At 38.3% G+C, this 12501-nt stretch overlaps 1 protein-coding gene across 3 annotated transcripts in view; it reads left to right on the forward strand.

Moving 5' to 3' along the window:
• The first annotated feature begins 752 nt into the window (after positions 1–752).
• Positions 753–12501, forward strand: part of TMEM144 (transmembrane protein 144) — a 34460-nt gene continuing 22711 nt past the window's right edge. The window contains exons 1-5 of one of the 3 annotated variants that reach the window (XM_058550264.1): positions 753–919; positions 3666–3837; positions 5994–6116; positions 8337–8436; positions 10074–10154. In XM_058550264.1, the coding sequence (XP_058406247.1) occupies positions 3729–3837; positions 5994–6116; positions 8337–8436; positions 10074–10154 (413 nt within the window). In that variant the 5' untranslated portion in view covers positions 753–919; positions 3666–3728. Of the gene's footprint in view, positions 920–3467; positions 3558–3665; positions 3838–5993; positions 6117–8336; positions 8437–10073; positions 10155–12501 lie in introns of those variants that run through there. The other 2 variants (XM_058550265.1, XM_058550266.1) reach the window with 2 other exon arrangements.

Consider the following 12501-nt stretch of genomic DNA (forward strand, 5'->3'; position numbering starts at 1 on the left):
AAAACAATTCCTAAGCCACATCCCCAGAGATTCTATTTCAATTGGTCTGGGGTGGGGTCCAGGTATTAGTATTTAAAAAATGGAACACAACCCCCCCCCCCCCAGCGATGGTAATGTGTAGTCAAGCTTGAGAGGCCTAGAACATATGTTCTTATATGGCACTCAGTCCATATTTGATAAATAAACAGATAAATGATGTAGGTGCATTTATAAAGAATTAGTGATTACAAGTGAAATCTTGTGATGTCACAAGAGATGTTAGCAACATTAGTGGTTCAGATGAATTTCTTGACACTCAGTTAAAAAAAAAAGAACTTGAGATAATCTTTTATAAGGGTGTGAAGTTGCTCAGTCTTTTGTTTTATCCATAAGCAGCACAAACAATACTTAGCTCTGTGACGTTTGGAGAGTGTGACATGCTCAGAGTTCCCTGAACAATCACCTCTTAAAATACACAAAAGTCTTTCTGGTTTGCTGGTTGACAAAGGGCCTGATGACTCCTCATGGGAGGCACATGTCACGCGACCTGGGGCTCCCGCACTACAGCTGAAGGAAGGCGTTTCTCAACCTGCTGCCCTCGGCAAGGCCGCCTTGTCTCCTTTGCTAGGGCCCTCCCTCCTCCTCCCGCCAGGTATGTAGGTAATTGCCCCCAGGGGGTAAAGGCTGGCCTGGCCGCCCAGACGAGCCAAGGAACGATGCCTCTGGGTCATGGGTACAACAGCCCTCCCTTCTCCTCCCGCTCGGTGCATAGGTAATTGTCCCAGCAGGAAGTAGATCTGCCAGGGAGCGCGGGCGGCAGGGGGAATCAGACGCGAATCCGCACGGCGCGGTGGAGGCGGATCGCCCGGATGCTGAGCAGGAGGGAGGTTCAGCCGCCAGCCCGCAGCGCAGTGAGTACAGCAACTCAAAGGAAACCCAGGTAGCTTTCCGGGGGAGCATCATGATTTTCCAAAATGTGCTCATGGTTAAAAAGCAAAATCCAGGCTCAGAATAAGTATGTTCAAGCACTGCTAATTCTAGCCAAGACACTGGAAGAGCTCGCCAGGAAATTTGAGGAAATTAACATGAAACTAAAACTGAAATCGTAGTTGAAGTAGAACGAGCAGTATTGATCAGAACATACCAAATATTAACAAAAAAAAAAAGTCTCCATAGGAGTTTAAATTGCTAGGAGAAATTTCGAGGAAAAATATTTACTAATAAATGAAGCAAAAGTACTAAAATAAAATTGAATGTGTATACACTAATAGAATATCAGTGGACGCAAAAGTAAACGTTAAGAAACCACTTGTATTTAAAGTAGTTTGACACGTTTAACTCAACAGGTTTGCACTAGAAAGAATTGGGAGTAATGTGTTAGATAAAGCGATATTGATTTTCTTTTCCACAAAAATTTCATTGATTTAGAAAGAGGTAGATTCTTCCTTAAAGACAGTAAGTATTGCCAGTCTGCATAGAAATTAGATCACATGCTTTCTGAAATGTACCAGAGCTGTATACAATAAACTTCATTTATCTTCAGGTAACAACTTTTAAGTGAATTAACACTGACTAAAGTTCATTCAGCGGTCAAAATGCAGTTCACACACTCTGATTAGCACTCCAAATTATTCTTTCTATAGGGTGAAATCTGAGAGGCTTAGGGCTGTCAATATTCTTTAATAGAGCTGTCTTTTCACTAAAATAATTTGCCACTGTTGAAGGTTAGGCATTCTCTTATCAATGTGCTTATAAAGATTTTGTTTCACTTTGCTTATTTTAATTAAAACAGAAAAAAATTGGTTTCTTAGCTAACACCTAGCCATGTGTCTTTTTAGTCTCATGATATCCTTCCCAGAGACCTCCTGCCCTTGTGACTTATTGCGGCTCTAATGTCTTAACATCAATCCACCTGCTTGACCCTGTGAACCATTGCAAGGCTAAAACCTTCTTTCAGCCTAACAGTAAAGCTGTTACTATTTTTATTGAAATACTGTTACTGTGTCAGTGTTTAAACATGCCTCAGTGTCTCTTCCTCAACTACATCCCCATGGAGGATGTTGTCTTACCAGCAGTTTCTTGTTTATTTTTTTAATGAAAGCACACATATTACAAATAATTTTCCTTACTAAAATCTATTGAGCAATTTTGAAGTTATTCCTGTTTTCAGTTAAATTATCCATAATAATGCCAGAGAACATATATTGTAGGTAGTTGTATATTTAACATTCTCTGCAAGAACACACTTAAAAACAATACATGGAAAAATGAAACACCTTTAAAGTAAGTATTTATCATTGTAAAATAAAATAACAAGGAATGGTGATTACAGATGTATTTTATTCAATACATATCCACAAGAAGTTATCACTATAGCATTAAATTTGTAGAAAAATTTAAAAACTGGATTATCCTCCATTCCATTCCAGAGGACTTAGATGGTGAAGTGAACCCAAAGGTCAATGTGCAAAATATGAATTCAGGATGGTATTGTGGGAAGACTCTGGTTACCTCTGTGACCAAATAACTCTTTTGTGTTATTTTTTTCTCATGTAGTTTGTACAGCTAAAAAGATGAATTGTGTTCAGTAGCCTTTTCCAAATGTTATCTTATGAAAAATGTCTGGTTCTTGACTATTTGTGAGATTGGTCCATTTCTTGATAAGGAAACCAGAACTTTTTAATAAGCTTAGCAGTGTTGTCCAATAGAACTTTCTATAATGATGATAGTGTTCTATAATCTGCACTGTCCAGTATGGTAACTACTGCCTATATGTGGCTAATGAGCATTTGAAATGTGATTAGTGTAGCTGGGGAACTGAATTTTTTTTTTCTTTTACTTAATTTTAATGAAAATTTTGTTCTCCATGTGTGGCTAGTGGCTACAGATTGCACAGATAGCTGACTGGCTGCCTTACGTTGTTCTGCTGGCTGGCTGGTAGTATTGTGACACACCACTGCTAATCTGATAGTTCAGGAGATTCCTGAAGAGATTCTTCAAGAATCTAAATCTTGAATAGATTTAGGACATTCTCGAAGAGCTCTTTAGGAGATTCTTCCAGCTGATCAGTTTTTTAAGAAGTCATAAAGGTATAGGGTTTCATGAACTATTTAAACTAATCCCCACTGTGGGGGTACTACTGATGAGGAAAAGTGCCTTCACCTCTAGAGGATCCTAAGTATGTAGCAGCAATACAACCTAAATGTGCCCTTAAGCTCATGTCTGAAATATAACAACACCTTTTACTTGTAAGGCACTGATGGTTCTGAAAGTCCTCACACATACTCTCTCATGTGAGTGTCATGACAACCAATTGAAGTCAACAGAGGCCTAGTCCACAAGTCTCTTTATTATACTGGTCCATCTACACGGGAATTTTTTTTACAATACAATAAAAATTGTATCCAGACCTTGGAAGAAGTAAGTTTTTCAAGCTCTTAAGACAAAGTTTGTTTGTTTTAATTGTAGGTTAGTGATCAAAAAGTGTTGATAAAATAAATGAAAAAATGAATGAATGAACATGGAGTGTAAACATAATACATAATTTCATAATGTCCTAGCTCTTTGTCTGGAAGAAGGTATCTTAGCATACTTTTGAAAAACTCAATAAATATCATGTATTAATCACAATTTTTTCACAGATTCACAGCTTCTTAATAGTTTCATTTTTATTTCTTTTATTTCAGAAGCTCCTGAAAAGTACATCAAGTCTAAAGTGAACCAGCTTGCTCTCAGGCAGTGCTGGAACCATGAGCAATAATGGAACAGACTTAACCATTGGCTTCCTCTCCTCTTCTGTTGCCGTACTTTTGTTTGGCTCAAACTATGTACCACTTAAAAAATATGATACTGGTGATGGTAATTATTTTTCCTTCATTGCTAGCCTTAAATTATTTTTAAATATGAAGTTCTCTTTTTTGGTCTTTTTTGTAATGATGGCTACAAAAGTAAATTTTGTTGAACCTGGTGCCAAATGAATAGAGCTTAAAATAAATCATTTAATAATGGCCATGCCAGTTTATCCAAGAGTTAGTCAGTATAGGATAACCTTAAGATTGTGTTTCATGGTAAAACTAGGATGGATACTGTCAGGAAAGCTTTTTAGCCATATCTGTTACATTTACAAAAAAAGGAAGTTAGTTCTAATCACAGTTGTTTTGAAAACAGAAATTTCCAACTGAATTGATATAATGGAGAACAATTTGAGCATAACACTCATTTTGTGTTTGCTTATGTGCAATGTTGACTCTGACAAAACACTAGGTGAACACAGGAAACTGCACCCAGATGGATAAAGGTTCATAGTAATAAACAAAATGTGCTCACACCCCCCTTTAAACATCCACCAGCTCAGCACCACACCCATCCACATCAGCTGTTAGAACCCTCCATCCACCAACTTCACAGTAACACTGGAAGCTGCAACACTTCCAATGCCCACTTCCATAAGCAAACTTCAGGTCTTTTTCAAGTTGAAGTGCCATATTTATTGTAGCAATTGTGAATTTCTTAACCACTTAACCGGTGTAAAACCGTACTACCATTTTTATTAGGTTTCTGTTTTTTTTTAATACATTGTTGATGAAGTTTTTGTGTTGTGCTCTTAGCCCCATTTTCCCCATAAGCTCTGCAGTTTTGTTGCGTGATTTTGCACAGTACAGTGATTTTTACGAATGCACATGTCACATTATAGTAGACCTGACTGTAATGTGAATTTTAGGGAAGGGGAAGCAACAGTTCTTTTTTGTATCTACCCGCATTTCATATTAGAGCCAGGAGAAGGAATTGGAGACCTTGTGGTGAACACCTCTTGGGAAGAAGTTGGGTTGTCACCCCAATTCGTTATGTCTTGATACGACTTAGACAATAGAATTACAAATCTTTTTCCTCCAGAGCCTTTCTTCTCCTTTCCTTTGGAGTTAGGACAGGAATGGAAACTACTAAAAGAAGAACAGAAAACATATTAAGGGGTCGAGGACTTGGCTTTTAGGTATTTCGCAACAACTGTGTGATCCTGGGCAAGTCTTACCAGCTCTTTTGTTCTCAGTTTCTCATTTGTAAAATGAGGAAGTTGTAAAATGAAGTTTCCTGTCATCTCTGTGATCCTACTTTTTTTGTCTTGCAGGTTAACAGCCATTTTTTTTTTCTCTCTTCCATCACAAGATTGAATAGAAATAGGCAAAAATCTTCCCAAGTTAGAGTCACAAGTGCTACATTGAGTTATAACTGCCGTAGTATTTCTTACATTATTGACTTTTTCTTTGTCCTTTTAATCCCTAAACCTTTGATGGTGCAGAAGCTTAGAAAGGTAAGGTATACCTCACATCGCCATGTGGTCTTCAGATAACTGGCACATGGCATAGAAAGCCCTGACCTAGAGCATAGAAAGGAAAGTAGCCCTGACCTAGAAGGCTAATCCTCAGGTTTGTAATGTCTGGCTCATCACGGGCATTCAGCTCTAACTGTATGCGGTCTACATGTGGCCATAGATGACTTTATTTTTATCCTAAAGGTGGCATAAATGATCCTCAAAAGTTTAAATCACTGTTGAGCTCTTTTGAAGTTCTTAATACCATATTTTTGGTATTTTGGATGGCACTAGGTGTGACATCTGAATAAAAATATGTAAACTTGGTCTTTCCAGTACTCTAGTAGAAAATTCTTGATTTGTCTAGTAGATGAAAAAAAGGATGTTAAATAGGAATGTACTGTATACAGTAAGCTTTCGAGACAAACAACTTGGGTTTAAATTCCAGTTCTACAAACTGTTAGCTGTTTGGACAAGTTGCTTCATCTCAGATTTATTTTCTCTATCTTTGAAGTAGAATTAATTATGATGGAGAGTATTTTGTAAGAATTACATTAAATGTGCAAAGTGCTTGGCATATAGGCATTCAATAAATTGTGGCCATTCGTATAATAATTTCTCATTGATATTCCTAAGCATTAATTTACTCAACTCAATTGGTATAATCTGATGTCAGTCAACTGACACCAATTTCTTTTATTTCCAGGAATGTTTCTCCAGTGGATACTTTGTGCTGCCATATGGTTGGTTGCCTTGGTGGTCAATCTTTTATTACGTTGCCCTAAGTTTTGGCCTTTTGCAATGGTTGGGGGCTGCATATGGGCAACAGGTAATGTATGATATAATTTACTCTTTTATCATTTAATACTTTAATCAAAATAATTCTGGTTCATAATAGAAGAAAATAGCACAAACAGCAATTCTGAATAATCCTTAGTCATAGATACTAGAAATTAACAATTTAGTTTCTTTCATTCAGATGCTCCGTAAGTGTTTTTGGTGCATTTCCTGAGTCTTTCCTTTCAATCATTTCTATCTTAGTTCCCGATAGAAAAATTAATTTAGCAAAAATGTTTCAATTGTTCTCTATCTGCTTAAGCATAACTCATATATTAAAGTGCTCTGGCCTTTCTTTCTCTAGCATATTTTTCAGAAAATATTTATTAAATAGTAGTTTCTACTAATAGCATTTTTAGGACTTGTCCTTAAAAGTAGGCAAACACAGACACATTATCATTTCAAAAGCACTGGCAGGAAAACAAAAGCAAACAGAAATCTTCCGTCTGTTGCCTTATCCCTGAAATTATATAACTAGAATTTATGCCTTTGCTTGGCCAGTCAGGAATGTTTTCCTTCTATTAATATAAATACACCCCAGGAGAGCTTTCTTCTCTTTAGCAAAGAGAATTCCAAATATCAAGTTAGAGGTAATTTGGTTAAAAGCAGATAAATTTTAAAATGTTAAAAATTTATTGGTTACCCACTTAATTTGAATCTCTGCAGAACTGAATGATTTAGTGAAGTTCATGAGTTGGAGGACAAAAGGGTGAACTTTTAAATTTCCACTAACATTTCAATTATTATGCCTCACTTATACCTTAGTATGATTATGCTTATCATGTCTAATAGGGAGAGGGGAACAGAGAAAGCATCCATTGGTCCTGCAGGTCTTGATAACCACCATATAGCATTTATATTCACCCAGCAAGTTCCACTGGGAGTCAGTGGGGAAGGGTCTAATTTGAGAAATGTTGTGAGTGAGGATGCTATGGGTCATAATAACTGATTGGATATGAGGAATAGAGGAAAGGGAGGAGCCAATGATGATATAGGGATTTTATCATCATAGGTGATTAGGAGGGTGGTGGTGGTATCATTGATATGTATGAGGAAAATAGAGAAAAGAACGTGTTTGTAAGGGAAAATGATAAGTTCATCTTAGGACTTTCCGTGTTTGAGGTTCCCGATGTTCCCACAGTGGGGGACATCTGGTTGGAGATCTCTTATTGGCAGTTTGGAGCATAGCACTAAAGCTCTGGAGAAGGTGCAACTTAGAGCTATAGCACTGGGAGCATGTGTCTCTAGTTGATAGATGAAATCATGAAATTAGTCAAGTACCCAAAGACAAATATAGCAAGAGAAGGAATGTGTTCTAGGGAAAATATTTAGGGGGCACCTGAATCCAGAGGTATAATGAGAAAGATCAAGCCAGAGAAAGAGCTAAAGAGAGAAAAAGGAGGGGGGCCGGACCCATGGTGTAGTGGTTAAGTTTCGCACGCTCCACTTTGGCGGTCCGGGGTTTGTGGGTTCGGATCCTGGGCGTGGACCTACACCACTTGTCAGCCATGCTGAGGCAGCGTCCTACATACAAAATAGAGGAAGACTGGCACAGATGTTAGCTCAGGGTGAGGGCAAATCTTCCTCACCAAAAAAAAAAGGGAGAGAAACAGGAAGGAATCAGGAGATGGAGGCATCTCGGAAGCCAAGAGAAGAAACCTTTCAAGAGGAGATTGCAAGATTGAGGCCAGACTGCCAAGCAGCTAAGAACTGTAAAAAAGCAGTCATGGTTTTGCCCTGAGTGACCCTCAAGAGCACAAAGCGTGAATGTGGGATTCTAGAAGACAAGTCAGTGAGCAGGGAAGAGCAAAGTCTGGGGTGGTATTAGGCCAGAAACTTCTACCAGTGGTTGGCCCTGGTTCGAGTCTAAGAAGATGGTCACTACTAATTTTATCATTGATGGCTTCTGCAAAAAGTCATAGAACAGAGACCTATGTTAAGAATGAGGAGAATTAGTGTGTTTAGGCAAGGAGCTAACTCAACATTTTCCTTTGTAGGATTTTGCCCTAAGCCTAGTGCTTTTGGCAATAGTAATCATGAGTTTAATGCCAAAAAATGTGGTTATTTTATTTAAAAAATGAGGAGTTGTGCTTTACTAAATTTGTCCAAATCCCATAACCTTCAGTTGAAGTTAAAATAAAAATTAATTCAATTTATAAATGTATTTTCTATAGTGGAAATAACACCTTTCTTCTGTATGTTACATCTACAGGGAATATTGCTGCTGTCACAATTATCAAAACCATTGGTTTAGGCCTTGGAATCTTAATCTGGGGGTCATTTAATGCCTTAACTGGCTGGGCAAGCTCAAGGTAACACAAAGCAAACTATTTCAACTAAGATTCTCTGCACTCATACTCTATGTAAGGCAAGTGCTAGGGATTGGGCTAGCTGAGAAGAATAACATATGGTTCTTACCCTCACAGAGATTACAGCTGGTAAGACATGCATAAAATGTGCTACCTTTAATTATTATTTGCCCTAAGTTATAATATCTGATCTAGATATTTGATCAAGATATAGTAAAGAATTATCTCTAGGGAATGGAAGTAGGGAGAGAGCAAGGGAACTGATGTTTATTTTCTTTTTCTATTATGTGACAATTTGCTGGACGTGTTATATGCATCATTCTGATCTCATTTTCACAAATATATGAGGCAAGCACCATCTTACAAGAGATCTGATACACAAAGAGATTGAGTAACTTGCTGAAGGTCACAGAGCTAATACTGAAGGTCAGGATTCAAATCCAGGTCTTCTAGTTCTGAAGCACATATTCTTCCCTCTAGAGGCTGGGCCAGGGTCAGCAAACTATGGCCCAGCTTCCCAGCTATTTTTGTAAAGGAAGTGTTATTGGAACACAGCCAACTCATCCATTTAAGTATTGTGTATGGCTGCTTTTACATTTCAGTGGCAGAGTTGAGCAGTGGCAAGAGACCATCTGGCCAATAAAGCCTAAAATATTTACTCTCTGGCCCTTTAAGGAAGAGTTTACCAACCCCAGCTCTAGAGCTGGGCTTCCAATAGGGTTGCCACAAGCCACATGTGGCCATTTATGTTTAAATTGAAATTAATTAAAATTTGATAAAATTAAACATTCAGTTCCACAGTGGCACTGGCCATATATCAAGTGCTCAACAGCCATATCTGGCTAGAAGTTACACTACTGTACGGTGCAGGTGTGGGAGAGCCCCTCATCACAGACAGTTCTGTTGGACTGCACTGCCCTTGATCAGCATTAAGATTAACATTCAAGTCGAGTTTGGGCAAAGGCATGGAAGGGAGGATGTTACTCTTACCCTACTTTTTGGGCTCCTCTTCCCACTTAAAGCACTACACCAACCTAGTAATAACAAAACGAACCTCCCATCCATTTCTTCCTGTTGTTTCCTCATTCCTGCCCTGCTTTCTACAAGGCTATTTTCTTTTTCTTTTTCTCCTTGCCTCCTTTTCTCTTGCCCCTGGATGGTTCACAGTGATTGCTGGTAATGATCACTACAATATCAAGGCATGAAAAAAAAAAAAAAAGAAATTTAAGATGGTGTCAAAGAGTAGGGATCTTTAACTAAGCAGTTATTTAAAAGTCTCTTTCAAATACTATACAAAATGGAAGCCAAGGAATGGAAATTGAGCATTTAATTAGCTTCTTAGTCTATTTTTTTCTTCCTTCTTCCTTAGTCTTAATAAGAAAGGGACACTCACAAGTACTTTTGCATATACTAACTCGTTTAATCTTCATAAGAAACCTGTAAGGTAGGTGTAATCATCCCCATTTTAAACATGGGAAATTGAGGCCCAGTGAAGAAAGTTAACTTATCCAAGTCACAGTTAGTAAGTGAAGGACCTAGGATTTGAACCCAAGAATCTGACCCTGAGTTCCTGCCCTTAACCACTATGATGAACACATTTTCAACAATATCTGCTTTGATGTGACTTTCTCAATTTCCAGATTTGGCTGGTTTGGAATGGATGCAGAAGAAGTATCAAAACCACTGCTAAATTACATTGGAGCTGGGCTCTCGGTATTAAGGTACACGGCCATTTCTAATGATCGAGCTTTTATTCCAAACATTTAGAGTACTTTTTAAAGATCCTGATGTGTTGACATTTTTTTAAACCCAAATTTCATAAAACCACCATGATTTTTCCTCAGATTCCTCATTTACATGGAAAGACTTGGCTTTAGAGGACAAAAAATGCCAGCTCTGGGGTCAGGAGCCCCAGCTTTAGCTCTCGAAAGCGCTGAGACCCTGGGAAAGTCATTTAGCTGCTTTGAAGCTCACTTTCATTGTCTGTAATATTTAGAAAATCATGATACATAGCACATAAATCAGAATCAAATACACGTTAACGTCTTTTGCAAACTAAAAAACGCTGCATAAATAAATGTCATGTTGGCTTCCCAATGCCCCTGGAATAGCCACTGATTCTCTCTTATTACTCGCTTCCTCTTTGCCACCTAGTTTCCATTTTCCTGTCACCTCACTCAACTCTTCTTATCCCGATGAGATAACCACTCTCTCACCTATGAAAACACACACTCATTTAAATACCTATTTTTGGATGTATCTGTACCTAGTTGTATGCACTAAATGAATGAGGGTGAAAACGACTTTGAATCTCTGTATGGCAGTGTTCAGTCAATAAAACTAACAGGAATTAGGTCACCTTAAATTCAGTCCCCTCTCCTCTCTAGACTCCATTTATATTCCCTGTCAGTGCTTCACATAATGGATAGTGCTGCCTGGAAAGATTTTAGTAGTTTTTTATTCTTCAGGGAAAGAGCACTATATTTCTCTTCCTCCTGCAATGATGGCTTTTCCCCAGCCACATTCAGGAACAATCTCTTTGTCATTGAAATGTTGCCATAGAGAGTGGTTCCAGGCCAATTGGAGAAGAAATAACATAGATTATTCTAAAATAGCAGATTCCTGACATTTTTGGTTAGAGGCAATATTATGTGTTTTATATAATTCACGCAGCATTCTAGCTTTGAATAGCTCCCTCAAAAACAATTTCTTTACACCCCAAAATTGTAACGTAGCATGTCTTAGTTTTGACTTAATGGTAATTTAAGGCTAATTTACCCAGTCAATCAGGCATTGTTTTTCCCCATATTTCTTCTTTCTTTAGAAAGTATACATTCTCTAAAATTGCAAATTATTCATGTTCTACCCCTTCTACCTCTGTGACATTGGGCAAATCACTTAATTTCTCCAAGCTTGGGTTTCTTCATCTGGGGATAAAGTGGGGATAATAATTGTACCAGCCTCATAAGGTATTTTGAGGATTAAGTGAAATATGTTAAGTGCTTTGTATGTGTGTATGTATGTATGTGTACACACATGGCTCATGCTCTATATGTTGTGTATTTTCATTATGATAATGATTTTTATTAATAACTATTTCATGTTCAATTACTGTTTCACCTTTTGGTCATGTGTGGTCTAACTCTATGGTAAACTGGTCATTGCCCCTTGGGGAACCATGAAGCTTGGTTTGGAGCCTGATCTTTGACAGGGAAATGCAATGATGTCTTCCTGGAGTGCATCCCAGCTCCCTTCTATGTTTCTTTACTGAGATGGATTTCTGGAACCTTTCATTTCATTATTTTAACTCAATTAAATCAGTTTGTTCTGAAGGGCATTCATTGAATAAACTTGGAGTTTCATGATCCTTATAAGGAAATGGAATATGGTTACCTTGGTTTATTGCTTTTCTTTTTAAAATTGATATTATTGCTCCTATCCTCCATACAGAGCTGTTTTTAAAAGATTCGTTAGGTCATTTCTAGCCTGACATTTTCCGTATGTGATATCTAGGGTAGGTATCAGGCAGTCTCTACAACCAAAACCACTCTAGGTATTTTATTATTATTATTATTATTATTATTATTATTATTATTATTATTGTGTGTGTGAGGAAGATCAGCCCTGAGCTAACATGCATGCCAATCCTCCTCTTTTTGCTGAGGAAGACCAGCCCTGCGCTAACATCTATCGCCAATCCTCCTCCTTTTTTTCCCTTTTTCTCCCCAAAGCCCCAGTAGATAGTTGTATGTCATAGTTGCACATCCTTCTAGTTGCTGTATGTGGCACGCGGCCTCAGCATGGCCAGAGAAGCAGTGTGTGGGTGCGCGCCAAATCGAAGCCGGGCCGCCAGCAGCGGAGCATGCGCACTTAACCGCTAAGCCACGGGGCCAGCCCCCACTCTAGATATTTTAAACAGCAGAGGATTTAACACAGGAAATTGTTTGCAAAAGTGTTATAAGGCCCAATGGAGCAAAAGGAGGAGGGTGGCATCACTCAAAGCCCTAGAGCCCACATGCCCGCTGGCACTGCCCTGAGCTACACGCTGCTGAAACTACTGGACCCGCC

This window comes from Diceros bicornis, chromosome 11 (genome assembly GCF_020826845.1).
Source record: "Diceros bicornis minor isolate mBicDic1 chromosome 11, mDicBic1.mat.cur, whole genome shotgun sequence".
NCBI classification, from domain to species: domain Eukaryota; kingdom Metazoa; phylum Chordata; class Mammalia; order Perissodactyla; family Rhinocerotidae; genus Diceros; species Diceros bicornis.